We start from the raw sequence: 18,272 nt of genomic DNA, 5'->3' as shown, positions 1-18,272 counted from the left end.
TGTCTAGCTAGAGGCCAGTGTAAGAATATAGGAGTATTTGTACATAACCAGGCACCGAAGTATGCAATAAAATCAAGACAAAAATGCTTATGACGAATTGCCGGATCAAGCCATGTTCCACTTGCCGAACTTGACATAGTCGTCATAGAGCGATTTGAACACAGCTCGGGCCGAGACATCCAGCTGGGAATTCAGGGAGCGCAAAGTCTCCTTCGACATCACGTCGAGCACAGCGTAGAAACCAGGCATAAGCGCATCCTTGATATTTGGAACCAGGGCGCCTTGCAGAGAGTTTTGCGCGTACTTCATAACAATGTACTTGAGATATTGACCCGCGATGCTCTTTACCTTCTTAGTTTCATCGGTAAGAGCCTCGCGTGAGGAACCAGGCTGAACGCGAAGGACGGCGGACAAGGTCGGGTCACACAGTGTGGTAAGAAGGCGAGTGAAATGCGTAGCATGGAAAACATCGAGCTGAGCCAGCCAGAAAGGCTGTGAGATACTCGACTTAACACGAGCGGAGCGGGGGCGCTTGCGAGACCGCGCGAATAGACAGCCCAACAGCCGACCCATGGCATTGTTCACCAGGTGGAAGCGGCCACCGATCTTGATACGCTGAAGACCCAGAACAGTGCCCAGCAGGCGGCACAGACGGGAGAAAATTGTAGGGGCGTATTTAGGCGAGATATGTGGGCCGTCGGAAGAGGCTGCGGCCGTGATGGAGGCCAGGATGGAATCGATATTTGATTGGGAAAGGCAGCGGGAGTGAACTCGGAGGAGTAAGGTCAGACATTCTGTTGCGAAGCAGAACTGCTCGACCGAAGTGCATTGCACGATGGTTTCAGCCAAAGTTGTAGAGAGCGAAGACAGTTCACGAGCCACGGCATTCTCCTTATCTTCCACGCCAGAAATACTTGCGACAGCGAGGTACACAACGAGTAGTCGGTATCCAGAATTCTCTTCTCTCAGACCGGACACGCATAGTTCCTGAATAATCTTGCCACTAAGCTCGGCGGGCATAGAACGGAAGCGCTCGGTAGTGGCGCGGATAAAGAGCTGCTGATCCTCGGCATAGAGCGACCGGAGGGTCAGAGTCTCGGCAGCGCGAAGCACCGGTTCTGTAATGCTCTTCTCTGGCCCCTTGGTTGCAAGGAGGCGTCGGCGGATCAATCGAGAAGGGCCCGAGTCCACCGACATCTCCATGTAATGTTCAATCTTCGTCAAGAACTTCTCGACCTCGATATTGTTCTGTGCCATGTCCTCAAAGTCTTCGAGGGCATCGATCGTCTTGATCAGGGTGATAGTCTCCTCCAGTTTTTGCTTCCTGCATTGATCCTTGACGGATTTCATTTCCGCCAATACCAAGCCAAACACCCGTTGACGGCAGGAGGCCAGTTCATCTTCAGAATAAGCCTTGTGTAGCTTGCTGCGATGCACCCAGAGTTCCGACAAAGAAAGACGAAGGAGGAAGCACGCCATGGAATCACGGTCAATTTGACGCAACTTGGAGGACTGCTTGGAGACTCTAGCAAATAGTGTCTTGAACGACTTGACCCGTTCATCCTCGGACAGCACCAAAAGCTTGGAGATTATCGCGCGATGCAAGCGTCGGAAGGACTTCATGATCTGAAGATCGAGTTCAGTGCCCTCCAAAGTAATTGCTCGGGCTGCGGTCCAGATGGGCTCCCAGTCCCCGGTTACCGCAGCATCGCTTTTGGGCATAGCTGCCAGCTTTGCCATCATTGTCAGGAGTCCGACTGTCACCTCAGGGGAACTGTCCTGCTGAAGAATCACATTGTGCAACTTGTCCAAGAGCACGGTTCGTAGGCCTCGGGTGATGGAGGATGCAGGGATTCGCTGCAAACTCTCCATGCAGAGACGGCGGTTCGGAGACTCATTCTCGATGCTCTTGTTCAAGAGAAGTGCCAAGTCGGGCACGATGACTTGGACACCCAGCAGATACTCGTGACAGACCATACTAGCCCACATTTGAAGGAATCGCGCATCATCGGAAGTTGCTTCTAGAGGCAGCTGGGAAGGACGATATTGAGCTGCGGCCAGCGAGAGGAGATGCTCGAAGAGACGTGAGCGTGTCTCAGCCTTGATCTGCTTCCAGATTTGTGGAGCTCTCTGGTTGGCGAGAATGTAGGCAAACGCCAGATTTGCTGAAGATCTTAAGGTTTCCACTCGGCCATTCCACGGCGCTTTCATCGATTTCTGAGCATCATCAGGCGAGATCGAGACCACAAAGTCCGTTACTTTATCGGAGATAACAGCAAATGTTTCCAGTTGCTCTTTGGTTGGCTTGTCCTTGATAGCCGCCAAAACAAAACGGTATGCCTCCCAAGACTCCAGATGAGCGAGAGGGATGTCCTTGTGCTTTTTATGATTGCGCTGGATGACCTTTGACGCAATTTCGACTAGAGAATTAGTTGCTTGGGCGAATGGACTATCGGCGGATTCCAGTTTGTTTTGAAAAACATTGAGCAGGAATCGCCACAGTCTCCATCGCCAGTGAAGGACCTGCTTCGAGGAAAGGGTGGCACGCAGGAACTCAAGGAAGCTAGACAGCACAGTTTCCGATTCAGGAAAATCCAGAGCCTTCTCTCTGAAGCTGGCTTCCATTATGACAAATTTTGCGTACGATTGGGACGATTCGGAGACCTTCCCATTAGAGTCTCTGATGGTCTCGGCAGCGGTATGCATCTGGGCCGCAACATTTGAGGCAGTAGGCGAAGTCTTCATCAAATCACTATAGGTGTCACACAGGTCATCGTCTTCCCATACGGAAAAGTATGGCAAATCCGCATTTCGGGAACGAGCCTCTTCCAGGATGATCAACTGATTGTGCCACACTTCCATGAAGGTGGGAAGATCTCTTGCGGTTGCAAAACCGCGGAGAAGCGGAATAACAATATTGTTCTTGACAAGTTTGTATTCGTCCTTCTTCGAGTCATTTTCGCGCCATTGAAGCATGATCTTGTCAAGCAACGCATCCAGAAGCATTCGGGAGTCACGCAATCCAGAGTTGGGCATGAAGACATCTACCCCCAAGCTGATCATTAGAGCGGTGACATCCCACTCGACTCCTTTCAGGCCTTTGTGGAAAAGACCCGTGTAGCGAGTATGCGTAAGGATGGTGTGAAGGGTGAGGCCAACGTCTCGGTCCAGAGCTACACGAAGAAGCTGTTCCAACACTGAAACGAAACGAGATGAGTAGCATTCGGGCTCATCATCTTTTGTTGCGTCATAGGCCAGCTCTGCAACAGACACAAACAAGGTCTCCAACCATGGAACTTCGACTGTTTGCCTTCGGAAGTCATATCTAGGGACTGCACGAACGGCATTATCGAAGAGTTCGGGGAGCAACTCGATAGACTTCCATGCAGCGCAGGCAGATTCATGGTTGCCGTTGCTCTCAGCTTGGGGGGTCATAGAGAGCTCCCGAATGATCGGCCTGAAAGTATCGGTCACTGGTTGCACACAGTTCCAGTTCGGGTTGGACTCCTTGGAATAATCGATTCCGGTGCCACCTCGGGCATAAAAGGCCGCCCGAGCCGGCAGTAGTACGTGTACAGCAAGAATGCGCTCAATGGAGTGAAGAAGGTGAGCCCTCTCATCGGTATCCAGTTTGATGGAACGTAGGCAGAGCTGAAGTCTGAGCGCATAGGCGAAGCAGGACTGCGCAAAGCAATCGTTGCTTGCTTTATGATCCTTATCGTCTTGGCCATACGACCTCAGCTCCCACATTTCAAGCATTGCCGGGAGCACATACAGCATGTGCTGAAGATCCGTCGTCTTTCGAGCGTGAGAAAATTGCGTGATAGCCACGGCTGACAGCTGGAACGACTGGCCCAGCAGCCGTGCAACGACCTCCGGTTCGCCTCTCAACGCCAGCTTCAGGAGCGAATGGGCATTTTCGTCGGAAGTCAGTGTGAGCTGAGTCAACGTCACAATACCGTAGAGGCAGTCCAGCGCACGAATGAACGTGAGAAAGCAGGATGCGGGGTTCTGCGGCTGTTCGTCAAGGTCCATGGCATCGGTATCATTCCCCTCGTTTCTCTTGCGCTTTGTCCCATGAGATCCCCGACCGTCATTCGCAGGTGGAGAGCTGGCCAAAGTTTGGCTTGAGTCCGACTCAGGACTCGAAATGGGAACGCCGCCGCCAGACGTTACCGAGATATCTGCTTCCAGGTCCGCCACTGTATCACAGAGTACGGAGAGGAATCTTTGGTCTTTGAGGATCGTGGCCAGGTTCCTAGCCGAGACACGATCAATGACCTGTCGCAGAAGAAGGAACGAGTTGGGGTCGACGCGGAAGTTCTTTCCATTCCTGAGTTTCTTCAACAACCATCGGAGCACCCACTCCTCCTTCGGCGCGGCCTTGCCTTGTGCCTGGGCGATCCGATGCGTCTCTGGGTGGCTCTCACACAGTTTCAGGTCGACACCGAGAATTTGCGCTGCATTGTGTAGTTGCGTGGTCGGAGCGTCGCTGCCTTTCTCGAGGCGGAGGAGCGCCTCTTGCGACGAGCTCGGGGGCTGTTCCATCTTGCGTTAAAACTGGCCACAAAACGTGGGTGTGGCATTAGGTATAGACACACTTACCTCCGCAAGCTGAGGCATCGCGAAAACCAGTCTGTTTTAACTATGTGGAGGTCGGCTTACTCGAGAGGAAAAAAAGTTGACCAAAAGAGAAAAAACGGTCAAATGCCCGGCCGACCGCCTTTCGTAGTTGCCCGACTGATTCACTCCTCCCGAACTCCTTGCACTCCTCATTCCCGCCACGTTCACCCTCCTCCCACCCGCCATTCACTACCGGTGAGCTTTCGCATTAGCTGGAAAATACTCGTGGTACCTAAGACTGATTCCCTCCGCGCTCGTCAGTTCGCAATGGCCGATTCCAGCGAGACCCGGGTCGCGCGGGCGACCAAGCCCGTTAGCGAAGCCCTGCTTAACGAGAAGGTAGGAACCGTCCTGTGAAGAGCCCTCTCAAGCTTCGAACTGCAGGCGTCCAACTCGAGCGAGCCTTCAATCCACTGGTCGTCCCATGCTCGAAGTGAATCGATCGCAATTTGAAGCCCCCCGGGCAGAATCGGAAACGTAGGCTAATTGTTGCAACGCGATAGTGGGACCGCGCCATTTCCTCCATGATCATCAAGTCCTCTCTCGGTTTGTCCTTCGGTGTCGTTTTCTCGGTTCTGCTGTTCAAGCGGAGGGCCTGGCCTGCGTGGGTTGGTCTCGGTTTCGGTGCTGGTCGTGCCTGGGAGGAGTCCGATGGTATGTTTACCTCTACATGACTCCTATGTTTGGAGCGACCGGTTGGAGCTGGACAAGCTCTGCAAACCTGTTTCATTGGGTTCTCTTCCACTCTGGATCTTCCGTTTCCATGGATTTCGCACCTGGTGGGGTGCACCTCCACGTTTGGATGGAGATGGAGGTCTCGGGATCCGAGTCCGGACCGAGAGCTCGGGTCTAGTTGCAGAGCTTGTCTTGCCGAGCCATTTTCGCCGTACTCATCCCTCGGGGTCGTTCATGGGCTAATTGATTGATAGCTTCCTTCCGCCGCGGCGATTCGCCCGTCAGAGACCTTCTTCACCGGTAGAGGTTCACGGCTTCCTCATGTGTACGATACTCTGTACAGAAATCGAGAGATTGGAGCCCGGGGTTATTAGAAAGAAGAGAAATTCCTAGAATGGTTTCCGTCTCGCTCTCTGTGGGATGCCCGAGGGTATCCTGCGTCTTCCTTCCCTTTAGCAGTCTTTTGTATCTCCTTGACCCCATTGAATCGAAACTCCTAAATGGTACATGTTGCCCCAAATTGTGAAGTGTACCGCGTATGCCGCCCAGCGTAGACATTCGCGTGGATAATTTAAGCATAAATCGGCAGGTCGTTTAGGCACAAAGGAATCAATGGGACGGATGTAAACCAATGTCAATTAGTTTCTAATGGCAATACGTCTGAATAATCGAGGCGCGATAGATAACTATGGGCGCTCTCCCCGGACTACTAGTATAGACCACGTGACCCAATCCATTACTCGATCTCATCGAGTCAAGGGAATCGTCGGGCGTCCTCCAATGATAATCGGAATTAGCCAGCTGCTGCACCTCGTCCGATGATTAGATAGGTCCCCCGAGGTTCGCCAATCATCAGCCCGGCTGCGATTCTTGCGGAGAGGGTGGAGCTCCCGCGGTGGCCGTCCGCACCCGCTTATCAGCGATGCTGGCAAGCGTGACTGCGGTGTATTAGGGGACCCCGTAGAGGGTCTGGGCGATAGCGTCCCTGCGAGGACTTGACTTTGCACATGGCGGAGCCTACCACGCCACTGTCAGGGATCGGCTCGCTCGGTGGATGCTGATTGCCTCCTTATCGCGCCACGCCCATGCGCTCCGAGCTCGAACAGGGATTGCGACCGCTGGACTGGGCCCAGCATGCGACGGCCATGCGGACTCATTATATCATTGCCCCCATCGTTGGGGTCATTCTAGACGGTCCTTTTTCCTTTTCAGAAGCTCTTTTCCGGATTCCTTGACATATATCTTGTACATATATCGACTCCGGGCCCCGTGTTCATCCTTGTACATACTTCTTCCATCGACCCCGGACACGATGTCGAAGCTCAAATGGATTCTCGACAAGGTGACGGTGGCCAACGAGCCCGGGCTCACCAGTGCCCAGTTGATGCTCACAAATGATGACTTGCGGCCAGGTGAGAATCATAGCTGGAGCTGAGCGGGCCTATCTCGCGTTGCCGATGCTCTCTTTTCCTTGTTCCTCTACACTTCCCGTCAGATGGGATAAACCTGTCATCACTGTCCCGGACCGCTTCATCCCACCTTCCTATTCCGTCGATGAAAAAGCTTCGAGACCTCGGACAAAGACAAGTCAGGCTGACCGGTGCGAATCGATGATCCATCTATACAGTCGAACCAGAACGCCGCCAATGGAGATGGCTGAACTATATTGCATTTTGGATTGCGGATTCTCTGAACATTGTGAGTCTTCTAGAGGCGCTAACCTTAGCCGATAATGGTCGCTAACAATAACTGACTTTAGAACACCTGGATGATCTCATCTTCCATGATTGTTGATGGCCTCTCATGGTGGCAGTCGTGGATTTGCGTCTGGATCGGATATTTTATCGCCGCAGCCTTCGTTTGCCTGACAGGTCGCATTGGTGCTGTCTACCACATCTCGTTTCCCGTCACAGTACGGGCATCGTTTGGAATATGGGGATCTTTCTGGCCCGTCATTAACCGGGTGGTCATGGCCATCATCTGGTACGGTGTCCAGGGCTACATTGGAGGTATGCATATCTCCAAACACTATCACATGTCGAATAGACATACATGGATACTGACAGCAATTTCTTCATAGGCGAGTGTGTCACCCTGATGATCGAGGCCATCTGGCCTAGCTACAGGAATCTGCACAACGGCCTTTCCGCCAGTGCCGGCGTCGACACCAAGGGCTTCCTCAGTTTCTTCCTCTTCTGGCTCCTTTCCCTGCCGGCCCTGTGGTTCCCGGTGCACAAAGTGCGCCATCTGTTCACTGTCAAGGCAATTTACTCGCCCATTGCCGCCATCGCTTTCTTTGCCTGGGCTATTGAGCGGGCTAATGGCATTGGTCCCATCATCCACCAGCCTAACACCGTCCACGGAAGCGCCCTGGGATGGGCAATTGTCAAGGCCATCATGACATGCATCGGTAACTTCGCCGCTCTCATCATGAATGATCCTGATTTTTCTCGGTTTGCCAAAACACCAAAGGACGCTTTGTGGTCTCAGCTGTTGACAATCCCTATCGGATTCGGTGTAACCTCGTTCATCGGTATTATCGTGTCTTCATCTTCCTCGGTGATCTTCAACACCGACCCTGTCTGGAACCCACTTGACCTTCTCGGCATGTTCCTGAACGGAGCTAGCTCTGGCCAACGTTTCGGTATCTTCATCATCGCGACTGGATTCGCACTTGCTCAGTTGGGAACCAACATCTCTGCCAACTCAGTCTCTGCTGGAACGGATCTGACGGCTCTTCTGCCTCGTTACCTCAACATTCGTCGTGGCAGCTATATCTGTGCCGCTATCGGTCTGGCTATGTGCCCAGTAAGTTTTCTCAACCCTTGTGCGACTTTATCAAAGCTCAGACGCTAAACTGCCCCAGTGGAACCTCGTTGTCTCCTCAAATCAGTTCACCACCTACCTGTCCGCTTACTCCCTTTTCCTCTCCGCCATTGCCGGTGTCATGATCTGCGATTACTATATCGTTCGCCGCGGCTACCTCGATATCAAGGCCTTGTACAGCGCCAAAAAATCAGACCCCTACTACTACACGCTCGGATTCTCCTGGCGCGCCTACGCATCCTATTTTGCTGGAATTCTCATCAACATCGTTGGTTTCGCCGGCGCAGTGGGACGTGAAGTTCCCGTCGGCGCACAGTACATCTACAACATCAATTACTTCTCCGGAGTCATCGTCTCCGGCGGCATGTACTGGATCCTGACGAAGATCTTCCCTGTTCCTGCTGCCAGCGAGACCTGGAACGAAGTCGATATTGACATCGACGAGTTCCAGGTTGCTTATGGACAGGAAATCAGCGACGAGGAGAACCAGGGATACGGGGAACGAAGATCCATCTCGGATTCTTTGCCACCCGACGATCAAAAGGGCTTGACCGCGGCGTCGAAGAAGGTCTGAAGTGTTTTCTGTGATTCTTAAGGAAATTGTTTTTGGCGATACTTTTTTTAGTGTACATTCTATTTCTTGGGGATGGTTATGGATACCCGTACATTCTCCAGTGATGAGAACTGGACTCGATATGTGCAGTACTGGAATCTGTCATTTGACAGGATATGATGAGACGAATCTTCTTAATCTGATTATTTTGAGACGGATAGCTCGCTCGGCGAAGCTCCAACAGTCCACGCTCCGGATCGGAACTGTCATTTTAAGATATTAAAACTTAAGACCTGGCCTTCGGAAAAGTCGGGATTCGGAGAAAATAATCGATCTGCTGTATTGATGGCCAGATTTTCATCCATTTAAAATGATATTAGATACTAAACTTTAACTATGACGAGTGGGTAAGATGTAAAGAAAAAAGTATGGTATCCGTTGCGACCCAGCGCGTCATCTCGTCATCTAGTATTAACACATAATATGAAGAGGGGACGAAGGTCAAGAAGTAGAGAATGGAGACATTGAGGTATTAAACGACAGACAAGTAGGCGATAACCCGCACCCACGAAATTTCCTTCGCCATCGCAATGAAAAAGCTCAAGAGATGGGAAGCTATATAAGCAAAGTCAAAAGTAACATGGCTATGCAAAAATCAAACGAAAGCAGGAAAAATAAAATATGTTCTCCTTTCTCCAAGACCAAATGCGAATGGTTATTCCCTGAATAAGTGCCCTTCATGCTCGTAAGATGCTTGATAAAAGCGCACAAAAAGAAAAAAGCGTGATGAGTAGCGCTCCGGTGAACCAGCCACGATGATCTTTCCCAGTGTGAGACTCCCGCAAATGCGATGGTTGAGTGGCCGTTCCGCCGAAACAAGATGTTTCCCAAGCCCGAATAATCAAATTGAAATCGACAAAAACAAACATTGAACACCCTAGCCCCGAAATTTAAAAAACAAGTCCCAATGTGAGGTGGAGAACAAGGAAACAAATGACAGAAAAGATATACACACAGTTGCTAACATAACAAGGGGGTATCGCTGCGACGGGTATAGCAATGGCAAGAACAGAACTTCCTCATGATGAAACGAATGTCATCAAATGCAAGAAAAGAAGAATGCCACGGCATCGTGGCCGAAGATGGAATGGAAAATGTAGGTGGAGTCTACCGGCCAGAACCAGCACAGGTCTCGGTAGATGTTGTATGAGGAAGCCCTCTTGATAAGCCCCATTAGGGCACGAATGAAGAGGTAGAAGCAGTGGAGACTGTCGGTGTGAGGTTGGGAGAGCTATCCTTCTCATCTGGACTGGGAGGATCGCTGCGCTCCGTAGCCTGGTCCTTCTCGCGGTCGGTAGACGAGGATCGCTTGAAGACCGTCTGGCCAATCTGTCGCAAGATGCCCAGGCGCTCGGCACGGAGCTCTTCGATTCCCAGTCGCTGACAAGGGACAGGATCCTCCTTCGAGATTCGGCAGAACAAGGTTGAGAACAGGTACTGATCACCACTACCATCATACAGAGGCAGGTAGCGGTAGCCCTGAGACAGACTAGTGAGCTTGGCAGTAAAAGTGGCCAGCTGCACAGAGTTGTTGTTTCCAGCGCTGCGTCCATCCAAGGAGCTCCAAACAGTCCAGCGGACGAAGACCAGATCTGGGTACTTGGTCTCAAGAGAAAGCTTGAAGCGATCATTGAAAACCGGACTGTAGCCATTGCTCTGCTCGATCTTGGTGCGTCGACGATGAGGATATCCAATACCAGACATGCCGCTGCGAGCAGAAGCATCCATACCACCCTCGCCGAATGCGACGCTCTGGCCACGGTCATCGGCACTGAACATCTCAATCTCGACATAAGGATTGATGTTATCCTCAGGGCCAATGGAGCGAGGACGAGGAAGCTGTTGAGCCGAAATAACATCCACGGAGAACTTGACCATCTGGCGCTCGGTCTTGCGCTTCTGATTTTCGTTGTCTGGTGCAGGAAGACGAAGACTGTCGGGCTTGAGGACATAGCCGGTACGGTCGCTGCCAGCCGCGAACATGGCTTGGTTCATCTGCATGCCAATGTCGTAGGTCTGCCAGTTCAAGGCGGCCATCTGGACACCGCGGCGCCAGAACTTGTTCGGGTCGAAATTGGAAGAGCGAAGACGGAACCCAGAAGGATAAACGCGAGTGAGGTACTTGCGGTTGTGAGATTCCAAAGCAACCTTGTTATCATGGGTTTGGCAGATGCTCTCGAACGACCGCTCCGCGAATGAGTAAACGTGGTTGTACTTTCGGCTTTCAGGGGAGCTGAAGCTGTGCCACTTATAGCCACGAGAGTACACCCCCAGGTCCGACAGAGGCTTGGTGATCTTGCTCTTTTGGCGGCGTCGCTTCTTCTTCTCGTTGTGGGCAGAGATGAGCGCACCGTCGCTATCCTCCGTGGCGCTGCTCATGCTCGTCGCAGTGAGGGAGCGTCGGTCTTGAGATATCAGAGGGCCGATACTGTCCTGAGTAGTACCGATCGAAGGTGGGCTAGACAAGGACGAAATCGGAGTGGCGAGAGATATTTCGGGGGAGGAGTAGGGCGAACAAATGGAGAGCTGGCACTGCGCTTGCGGCCATGGGTGCCCACAGTGCTCACTGAGTCCTGGCGAGGATTTCCAGAGGTTTCGTCACAGGTCTTGACCTTGACCAGGATGCGACCCTTCAGCTCTTCTGGCGATGGAAGGATAAAGCAGTTGGTCATCAAGGGTTCGAGGATGAGCTGCTCCTTGAAGGTATCTTTCATGATCTTGACCATTGCCAGTTGCTGCTCCGGGTTGCAATGCACCTCAAGAGAAAGGATCAGAGGGAAGTCGCATGAAATGAAAGCATAACGATTGATGACCGTGATGCAATCAGCGAATAAGACGCTTGTGGTCATAGTACGTCCGTGCGACACGATTGGTCGCCCGTCTGTACCATCCCAGCAGTCGATCTCTACACAACGACACCCTTGCTGCAGAGCGCTGATGTATGCCTCGGTGCTCGAAGCACCGGCAACTTGGCGGCCAAGCAGGTAAGTGTTGTGCGAGCTGGAAATGAAATACTCATTCAATGGTCGGTCAAATCGCGACTTAGGAGGACGGGATGCGTAGATGCCGTTGCTAGGCGATGCCAGGAAGGAGGAGAAGGTATTGAGGTTCATGCGAGGTGGAGGCGAAGGGACGCTGACGTCCGAAGCGTCAGAGGGAACGCGAGGCTTGGATCTGCGAGCAAACTTCTCAAAGAGGGCAACCCATTGAGCTCGGTCGGTGTCAATGTCTTCCTGTTGCTCATCGCGGAGGAAGGCTAGGAACTCATTCAGAGTGAGACCCATCTTCGAGTCCTCCGCGTGTGCCTTGAAGACCTCTTTGACATCCTTTCGCTCCTTCAGGCGCGTGAGGAAGTCTTTAAATTCGGAGTAATTCAACTTGCCATTACGACCGGCGTCGGCCTTGGTGAACTGAGCCCGGAGCATGTTCTTCGAACAGTTGATATGCAAACTGCGACAGACACTCTCAATGGCACCGAAGTCAAGGCTTTGCTCCTCGCCCGGACGTGGTCCTTGCGGGAACAATCTCGACGTCTCGCGTTGCCAGTGGGCCTGTAGAACACCTTCACTTTGACCCGAAGCGGCCAGTCCGGCCATGAGGCCGATGCGATAGCGAGAAATGTGCTCAAGGGTGGTGACCCACAAGTCGAGGATGTGGTCGTTAGGGGCAATCAGGTGCAAGGTCTTGACTGCACGGCCTTTGAAACGCTCCGAATCCGCAATGACAATGGTGAACCAACGACCCTCCAGGTCTTCGGGAACCTGGTGCTCTTCACGATAGTTGCGCGCATCAGCACCAACTCGGATTTGCTTGATGTCGTCGATGTAGAAACGCTTTGCGGGGTTGGAGGGGTCCCAAAAGACCTTCGCGGAATCCAAATCCAAGAAGAACCGGACCTGCTTGCGGCGTTTCTTTGTCACCTTGGTCAAAACCGTTCCCCGTTGAACAGCGGAGTCCACCTTTGGCGCGACAGCAACGGCGGAGCCCCCAACGACTTCGCGAGCTGACATCATGCGACTTTCACTGCGCAGGCTAGACGGCTCGGAGCCAGCCCATGCGCCAAGTCCATCCAAAGCTTCACTAGTTTCGTCCTCGTTGCTCGAATCGAGCGCGTTGTCCCGAGGCGGTTGGGTGCTAGTCTTGCTGTCACTGCGTCGGCGCATGATGACTGGACCGCAGCTGCGGTCTCGCTTGTCGTTTTGAGTGGCGGATTGTCTTCGTCTGGTAAGCTTGTTGGCAGCCCCTCGTGATATCCGACGCATTAGACCCGGCGCCTTGGGAGGAGCGGTAGGGTCAGTGATGCCAGGTGTTTCAGGAACTGCCATCATTGACTCGCCAAGCTCAAGAGGTGCAGGTGTCGGAAGCGGATTGATTCGACCACGAGGTCCCTCACTGGCAGGTTGGAGAGGAGTACCAGCGGGCGTGAAGGCATTCGGTGTCCCGGGACCAGGGCAGGCCGAGAGCGGAAGGGAGGTAGGAGAAGCGGTAAAAGAAGGCGCAGAGGGAGGAGTCGGATGAGAAGGTAAAGAGGTGACAACATTGTGTAGTGATGTTGAGCGGGGAAAAGAGGTTGAAAGTTTTAAACTGGCTTGGGTATCGGCGTCCAGAGCCGGAGGTGATGTTGCCGTAGCGTAGGCCATGGCGGCTACTCTGTTATCAGACCTGGCAGCGCAGCTGTCGATAGGTGTAATGAAGTTGTAGTCTTCCGTGAACCGTGCCAAATTCCGAGTCACCTGGACTCTTTTAAATGACGAATCGGTAACAGAACAGGGAACCAGCCAGCCGTTCAAGGTTTTGCAGGGGCCCTTATTTGGAAAGGAATCCGGGCCAGAAGAAGCAAAGTGGAATAGGCTCGACACAGTAAGAAAGATGATGATTCAGCCACGTCCTCAGCAGAAATGATCCGGTGTTGAACTCTGCATCTTGGCCTGGCTGGAATGCAATGCGGAGAGCCCTGCCGGAGAGCGCCTCACGGAGAAAAGCCGAGGAAAGGGAAGAGGACAGCTGAGGGAATCAAAGCACAAGTCCCTGATAACAATTGCGACGGGCAGTGGCCCCGTGCAAGATGACCGGCTTCTACCACGAGGGTGAGAGCGTCCGGCCAATGCTAATTACTGGTCTGGTAGACGTCACAGTAGGGAACTCAGCGGGGAGGGATGGATCGCCAGCTTGCAAGGTTCCGGTCCGCAGGTCTGACTTCCTTCTTTCGGAACCGAGCTGATTCTCTGAACAGCCTCCCAATGATACCAATGCTACCCCTCTTTTTCTGCCTGTCGATCTGCCGGTCCGTGGGGAAAGCTGCTGCCCTGCACAAGAGAGGGGCGTTGCGATATGGGCCAATTGATCGCGCAACCGGAGTGGACGAACCAGGGAGGGACGCGGTGCCGTGGTCGGTAGGGACGAGTGGAGAGAGCGAGCGTAAGTCAAAGGCCGTATGCGCAGCGCATGCGGGCTCACTCCTCGGGAGTTCAGCAAGAGCCCCAACGGAGTCGTAGTCGCGTGGTCAAACCGGTGGCGGCAGCGCGAGCAAGGGCCGGGGAGAGGAAAAGAAAGACAAAAAGATGGCCAGGGTATTATTCCAAGTGTAGTAATTCCGACGATCGATTGGTCGCGATTGGAGACTAGCGATGCAGCGGACGATGGGAGTTCCCGTACAGGACGTGCAGGGAACCTTTTTGCGGCGCAAGCTGGAGTGCGGAGGGCAAATGCGATGGGAGAATCGGAAATTGCGACACTTGCCAACGCAGTGGATGCAGGCGATCCAAAGGGGAAATGGGCGAGCAATCGGCCACTGGACCGAAGCAGAGGGACTCGCTGATGTTGGATTTGGTGATTTAGTGCCGTTTAGGAACGTCGCTGTGAGCTGATCCGCCTTTGCTGCACGGTTACGTGGTGGCCACTAGGAGGACGATAGGGTAGGGTTTTGCGAACTGGGTGCGGCAGCGGAAATCGTGATGATCATGCGATGAGGATGAGACCGGATCCTGCTGGAGGTTCGCGCGTTAAAAAGGGAAAGATATCGAGAGGGGTGTGAGGGAAAGAAGGGGGGCGGATGAAAAATAATTAAATCAATGAATCAATCCCAGCGATTCCGCCAGGTTGGAATTGAAGCTGGAGTGGACCGGTAACGATGTGACCATACCTTGAGTTCAGACCCACCGGTAATACGGTATTTTTGGGAGGCACGTGGGATACAAAGCCGTACTGATGTACGACGAAGCACGAGATGCGGTACCTGCCAGCGGTACTAGTACCTGAGGTACGGGGAGAAGGGGGATTGATGAACCGAGAAATAAAAAAAAACGATAAAGAGGTGCGAGCAGAGGATGTGAGTGTTTGAAATAGAGAATCCCTTTCAGCCTACTGTTGACAGTAGACCAAGCAGTCGCAGTGGTAGTAGATCAAATGATTTGATATCAAAGGGGGAAAGAGTATCAAAGAAGGAGACCAGAATGAACAAAGTCCAGGACAAGAGCCAGGTCAAGGAAGCGGGAGGGAAAAGCGTGTCTATGTATAGCCCGCAGGATGAGGCTTAGAGTGCATCAGACGCAGACACAACAAGGGATCTCAGCCGGGGAATGGGGCCAAAGGGAGACGACGCAATTAAATAAGACGGAAGACGACAGCGCATAGCAACCAAGGCGAGGTAATTTCCTACGGTATCAGGTATGAGGGATCGAGGGTACAGTGCGACCTCCCCAGCAAAAGGGAGGGCGGTCTACCCAGCCGGTCGTGCCTATCAGCTTACAGGGCTACATCTTGGGTAGGATATGGGATGACGATGTGGAATGACTGCACGCCCACCCACGATGGGCAGATCTCGCAGCCCGATGTCATTGGCCGATCCCTTATTTCCTGGGGAATGCCATCGGCCAAACGGGGGGCCGATCGGTGTTTCAGATGTGAGAAGCCCGGCAACAGAAAATAATCATGACGCTGATACCAGATTGGTAACTCTAGGGGAAGACGCCTGTCTCCCAAAAAAGGGGGGAGGGAAAACGGGGATGACGGGGTATGGGGACAGTGGGATTTGGGGGAGCGGTCACTCTACTGTACACATGGGTCATAGGTAATAATGTCCCCTTTGCATCAGACAGGAAGGACGGGAGCTGGCGACGACGGAGCATTTCCAGTGGAGACCAGTAGGCAGTCTATTCCATTCAGACTTCCATAGTCTGACGCCTATCTGCCGGGCTCCAGTTCCCCCACACTGGCCATATTTTGAGTCGCTTCTTCCCCTGAAAAATTGTCTGGCGAGTACTCCGTGGCACACTCCGCGCGAGCACCGGCGAGCGCGTCGGATGTCTTAGTCGGTGGGCAGCTGAAGAGGCGCGACAGTATTGTCGCATACCTGGCCTTGTATCGAGGCCCACATCGCCGTCATTCTTACCTCTCTCATGTATTTTGCAACACCGACACGCTGGTCCCGGGGGAGAATTTGCGGAGCCTTCGGATTCTTGCGTTTTGATCTCGCGGTCGGAGACGACTCCATACGTCGAATGAACCTTCCACCCTTTCCCCATCCGGGTAGGAGTCTAATCCCTGTGGCTGGCGATCGGTAGGGTATCCTTCAGGGCTATCCCAGGGTTGTTCAACAGTCGGGTGTCCTCTCTTGTTGCCCAACTGGCCACCCGGGGGAACTGCCAGAGGGAAATTCGTTTGTGTGTGTGTGTGTGTGTGTGTGCCACAGACGGTCGATCACGATGCACATCATCATTCCCTCCTATTCGACCCAGTCGCGTAGTGGGGGAAAGAGGGGGAGGGGGCAAGTGGTCCGACGTCAGGCCCATACACCGCAAAGAGCGTCAAGCCCAGTGCTGTAGGGCATGGAGCCGTGGAGGGCGAGATAAGAATAGTGGCACCACACCGTCATTTCTGATTTTTTGATTCGATTTTCCGGAGAACAGCCAGCGGTTCGATCGTGGTGAGGCTGGGGCGTGGCAGTGAAACGTTTGGGCGGTGCAGATGGAGACCAGTGGATCCCCGCAGACCAGGATCGCCGGATGCTGGAGCGTTTGAGAGTTTGCAAGAGCCCTCCGACGAACCGTCGGTGGAGTGCCCCTCCCTGGCAACTTGTTCACCGCGTAAAACCAACTAAAACACCAGCAAACACCGCGTGAAGCGGTCGGGCGAGGGGAGTTTTGCTGCTCAATTCGCAGCACCGCGAACTGGACCTTCGGAAGACGGTGAAAAAAAAGACGCGATCCACCTCGGCTCCTTTTCGCGAGGCGGGGGTCTTCAGCGCATCATCCTGTACCTGCGGTCTTGCGTGCATGCATCCTTTCGTGTCGGTGATACAGGCGATCCCGAAATGCGACAAGCCGCCAGGTGCAGCGTCGAGCGCGATCAGAACTCTGCGGGGTCGTCAACCCCGCGTTACTTGATGCGCTGGCGATGCCGTGCTGCTCAGTTTTCCCTGATTTTGGTCCGTTGGTCTCTGGTGTTGTCGGGCTCAGGACCGATATTCGCAGATGACTGCCACCGTTGCGGTGCAGCTCGGACAGCACGTGCCTCGACAGGGCCGTCGTCCCGTCTCCGACTAATCTGTATGTACCCCATTCCAGTCTGATCCCCTATTGTACAAGTGTAGTCTGTTACCTAGGTCGATACATCCCTCCCTGAGAAGGGCATGTACCCCGTAGGACGACCCATGGCTTGCCAACTCACCACCCAACGCCGGTGATCTGGTAACTCGACACGGTAAGAATACGACTGCCTAACTCTGGTGTCGTCCCTAACCTCCGAGGGACCTAGTCCTACAATGAGTCACGTTGCACGCCAATTCCAAACCCGGCCTTGCTGACCGTTTTTGCTTTCCGGTCGATCCGTGCGCTATCGTGTAGAGCGGCTGTGGCGGGTTGTCCCTCGATAACGTGAGGATATATCATTAGATGTGCGGAGGAGTATCGAGGACGACCCCGACGCCACGCTATCAGCACAGCATCACGATCTGCTCCCCTTGGCGGGCATGCAGTCGCGTGTCTGACATCTTATCTCGTCATGGCATTGCCAGCTCTTTACTCATGACCCGTGGCTGGGGCCAGGGTCCCGCGCCCTGACACTCGACTTACAGAAAGGCGACGGTAATCTCGCGTGCTCGGGAGGGTCAGAGCATCTGCAGACCGCCCCCCTATCGTGGCCTCTCCAGTATTGGCCTGGAGAGCCAGTCAGCGATGTGCGGGATCCGACTCGGACGACGGTCGGCGACAATCCCGTTGATCGCGGGAGAAAGAGGGCACGGCGGGTGGGTTCGATGCCCCAAATCCAGTCTCAGATTGGAGCCCACTCCCATTCAGCGCCAATTTGGACCCCGCGGGTCATGCAGTGACGTGCCCGGCGAGCTTTCAACTAGAGCTAGAGTGGGAGCTTGGGCTCTCGTGACCTCATCGTCGGGATGCTGCTGTCATGTCGCAGGCGTCTGGGATGGCGGGCTTGGATATTTTCTTTTTTTACCATCGCAACATACATGACTCAAAGGGGGATAGTCGAGATGTTTTAGAAGTGATTCCTTCCAAGGTTCTTGGGTTCTTCCATT

The 18,272-nt window shown here is 53.5% G+C and overlaps 4 protein-coding genes across 4 annotated transcripts; 2 read left to right on the top strand and 2 right to left on the bottom strand.

Moving 5' to 3' along the window:
- Window positions 1–105: 105 nt before the first annotated feature.
- Window positions 106–4,548, bottom strand: N7532_011487 (ribosome biogenesis protein URB2; the record flags this gene model as incomplete). Its single annotated transcript, XM_056623978.1, has 1 exon — window positions 106–4,548. One exon carries the CDS (start codon window positions 4,546–4,548, stop codon window positions 106–108), a length of 4,443 nt encoding a protein of 1,480 aa, XP_056468966.1.
- Window positions 4,549–4,890: 342 nt separating this feature from the next.
- On the top strand, window positions 4,891–5,602 carry N7532_011486 (MICOS complex subunit MIC10; the record flags this gene model as incomplete). Its single annotated transcript, XM_056623977.1, has 3 exons — window positions 4,891–4,962; window positions 5,127–5,277; window positions 5,553–5,602. 3 exons carry the CDS (start codon window positions 4,891–4,893, stop codon window positions 5,600–5,602), a joined length of 273 nt encoding a protein of 90 aa, XP_056468965.1.
- Window positions 5,603–6,610: 1,008 nt separating this feature from the next.
- On the top strand, window positions 6,611–8,698 carry N7532_011485 (nucleobase cation symporter-1 family protein; the record flags this gene model as incomplete). Its single annotated transcript, XM_056623976.1, has 5 exons — window positions 6,611–6,710; window positions 6,926–6,996; window positions 7,058–7,307; window positions 7,379–8,106; window positions 8,165–8,698. 5 exons carry the CDS (start codon window positions 6,611–6,613, stop codon window positions 8,696–8,698), a joined length of 1,683 nt encoding a protein of 560 aa, XP_056468964.1.
- Window positions 8,699–9,910: 1,212 nt separating this feature from the next.
- Window positions 9,911–13,377, bottom strand: N7532_011484 (putative 1-phosphatidylinositol-4,5-bisphosphate phosphodiesterase Plc1; the record flags this gene model as incomplete). The annotated part of the gene is made up of 2 exons (XM_056623975.1): window positions 9,911–11,142; window positions 11,208–13,377. The coding sequence occupies 2 exons, from the start codon at window positions 13,375–13,377 to the stop codon at window positions 9,911–9,913; spliced, it is 3,402 nt and encodes a 1,133-aa protein (XP_056468963.1).
- Window positions 13,378–18,272: the final 4,895 nt, after the last annotated feature.

The sequence above is a fragment of the Penicillium argentinense genome, assembly GCF_028826775.1.
Source record: "Penicillium argentinense strain IBT 30761 chromosome Unknown utg000011l_segment0_segment0, whole genome shotgun sequence".
Taxonomy (NCBI): Eukaryota; Fungi; Ascomycota; class Eurotiomycetes; order Eurotiales; family Aspergillaceae; genus Penicillium; species Penicillium argentinense.
This window is presented reverse-complemented; position numbering and strand designations above follow the sequence as displayed.